Raw genomic sequence first — 3198 nt, 5'->3', positions numbered from 1 at the left:
AAAAAAAAAACAACTCCAGGAAATGGAAACATGAGGCAGTTGTTAAAAGTAAGTAAATAAAATTATTGTAAGGGGCTGGGAAGGTGGCTTAGTGGTAGAGTGCTTGCCTTGCATTCATGAGGCCCTGGGTTCAATTCCTCTGTACCACATAAGCAGAAAAAACCATAAGTGGTGCTGTGCTCAAGTGGTAGAGCGCTAGCCTTGAGCTGAAGAGCTGAGGGACAGCACCCTGGTCCAGAGTTCAGGCCCACAACCGACCAAAAAAAAAAAAAAAATTAGTGTAAGAATCAGAATTGTAATGGAAGAATGACTCTTCATGTGGTACCAAGTGTGAAAGCCCTCAAACACCTGTGCTACTGAAAACATTAAAAAAAAAAAAAAGAATAAATTGTATGAGCAATACAGTAGTAGTACAAAAATATACTTTAATAGCACCAGATAGAAACAGAATTGTTTGTACATAAGTGATTTTTATAGTGTTCCAAGTGTTGTTTTTGTTTTCTGTTTTTTCCATTTCTTACCTTAGTTTATCTTCTAACACACCAGTGAAGTGTGGCATTATCTCTTTTCTTTCCTTGGTACAGCAACCAGAGAAACTGATTTAATGGATATTGGCTTCCTGAACCCAAGCACTGTGTTCATAAGAAGTTTCAGCAAAACCCACATCTTGCACAAGGGTATTAGTAGAAGTACACAGAGTCAAGATTTAAGATAGCCAGAAATGAACAGAGAACAATAGGTCAAAATGAGCAATTTGAAATGAACACCATTGATACCAGATTTTCGATGTCACTGGGCTATCTGAAACTTCTTTCTATCCATTTTAAGGGCCTCAGACGTAAATGAACAGGAAGATCATTTTGTAGATAATAAGTTATTGCTTAAATTTTCATCCTTAACTAATAAAACTGAAGCTTGACTTGTCTTTGAGTTTAATCACAAATTCCTTTTATTTCCTAATTAATGCCTTCTGTCATTGAAAACAAACCCAGATAACACTATGACTTCAGTCCATTTATACTTGGAATTTCAGCAGAAATGCTTTCCTTTCCATCAAAGAGACAGATTCTCTAACATTGCTAACATCAATGCCTAGTATTGACTGAGCATAAGGGTTTTTTTTTTTTTTTTTTGTTAGTCCTGGGGCTTGAATTCAGAGCCTGGGTCACTAACCTTTTTTGCTCAAGGCTACTGCTCTACCACTTGAGTCACAGCTCTATTTTCTGCTTTCTGCTGGTTTAATTGGAGATAAAGAATTTCAGGGACTTTCCTGCCTGGACTGGCTTCGAACCTTCATCTTCATCTCCAGCCTCCTGAATAGCTAGGATGATAGATGTGAGCCACTGGAGTCCAGCAATAAACTCATTTTTTATCAGTTCTGTTGTCACATGTCGTCCTACCTTAAATGTAGTACACTATCTGGTTACATCTTCTTCCATACCCCCTTCTCATAAGGTAGGTATTTCTCATAGCAAGCGTGACAGCATAGTATTGCTTCTCGTCTGCTACTATACCCTGGGTTTTCCTTTGTCTCTGCTCCTGTAGTACTACAACCCTAATACTTTCTGTGAAATCTCATTACCTAGATTCCTGAAAGACAGTTTAGATTTGTAAAGGAAGTAGTGTAAAGGCATGAATTAATGACAGCTCTGCTGGATTCTGTAACATGAACCTGTGTAAGTATAAAAATTACATAATTTGGGCTGGGAAGGTGGCTCAGTGGTAGAACGCTTGCCTTGCTTCTCTTTACAGTGGTGAAATTCCAGCAGCGATTTGTGTTTCCAGTGCAGTTCAATGGCCCAATGATAGAGCACTGGTGGAATTCTAAACTCACCTTCCAAATCTATGCAAAGAAGCCTCCACAGAAAAAGGTACTTCAGTGATTTTGATCTCACAATTCACCTCAAAACCTCTCAGTTCAGAGATTTGGAGCAGCCTTAAAATTTTGTTCCTACCTAAAGTAGACATTTCTCTAAGTTCTAACAGTACTTAGGCTAATAACTGTTATACTTATTAATTATTATTATTGTCAACTTCTGCTGTTTATTCTAGGTCAGATATTAGGCTAAAGGCTTTATAAACACACTACCAAATTTAATCATAGCAATTCTGTGAATAAAGTATACTATTATACTTATTTTTTAGATGAAGAAAAAAATTTAGTGAACGTAAATAACATGTATGATTACCCAGTCTAATAAAAAGCAGAGTTAGAACTCCAGCCAGTCTTCTGTCTTTAGATCCCAAGTTCTCAGTCTCTTAACTCTGCCCCCTATTGTAAAGAGATGACTGTATTGATATAGGCTATATTAGCCTTTGTTTGATATTCTACTTCCTATTAGTAATGGAATGCCCAAAGTATGAATTCATGGCCAAAATAATGTAATTGTAATGTAGCAGTTTATAAAAAAACAAGTTTAGAAACTCTGTGTTCAACTAGAGCAACCTAAATCAACAAACTATGACATGAGCAATATTTACTTCCTTCAGTGAATGAGTATCCTTTACAGTGATTTTCCCTATCTTTGGAATGGATAACACAAAGAATGCACTTATTTTCTTTTGGTCTTTTTCATAGACTATAATAATACAAGCTCTTTTGGGGAAAATAGAAAAATAGAACTAGGAGGAAGAAATCATATAATTCCTCAATCTTCAGACAACTTCAAGATAACCTCTTAATATTTTAGTATGTTCACCAAATAACTTCTGTACCTAATTAATTACTTTTTTTTTCTAGTACTAGGGCTTAAAGTCAGAGCCTCATACTCTCATTTATATTTCTTGCTCTAGGATTAGTGTTCTACCATTTGAGCCATACCTCTATCTCAGTATTTTGATGGTTAATTGGAGATAGAGTCTCACAGAGTTTTCTGCCTGGACTACCTTTGAACCTCAATCTTCCAGGTTTCAGCCTTTTTAGTAGCTAGGATTATAGAAGTTAGCCTCTGATAACCCTCTCTTAATGACCTTTTTGTAAGTATAAAAATTACATAATTTGGGCTGGGAAGGTGGCTCAGTGGTAGAACGCTTGCCTTGCATGCATGAGCCCCTGGTTTTGATTCCTCAGCACCAAATAAGCAAAAAGAAAAAAGCCATAAGTGGCGCTGTGGCTCAAGTGGTAGAGTGCTAGCCTTGAGCTGAAGAGCTGAGGGACAGCGCCCAGGCCCAGAGTTCAGGCCCCACAACTGGACCCAA

At 37.2% G+C, this 3198-nt stretch overlaps 1 protein-coding gene across 1 annotated transcript in view; it reads left to right on the top strand.

Moving 5' to 3' along the window:
- The window catches only part of C2cd3 (C2 calcium-dependent domain containing 3), a 109983-nt gene that overhangs the window by 28655 nt on the left and 78130 nt on the right, over positions 1 to 3198 (top strand). The window contains exon 12 of the mRNA XM_013013964.1: positions 1753 to 1871. Within this exon, the coding sequence (XP_012869418.1) occupies positions 1753 to 1871 (119 nt within the window). The remainder of the gene's footprint in view (positions 1 to 1752; positions 1872 to 3198) is intronic.

This window comes from Dipodomys ordii, unplaced genomic scaffold (genome assembly GCF_000151885.1).
Source record: "Dipodomys ordii isolate 6190 unplaced genomic scaffold, Dord_2.0 Scaffold22, whole genome shotgun sequence".
Lineage (NCBI taxonomy): Eukaryota > Metazoa > Chordata > Mammalia > Rodentia > Heteromyidae > Dipodomys > Dipodomys ordii.
Note: the sequence above shows the minus strand (reverse complement) of the source record. Positions and strands in the feature narration are given on the sequence as shown.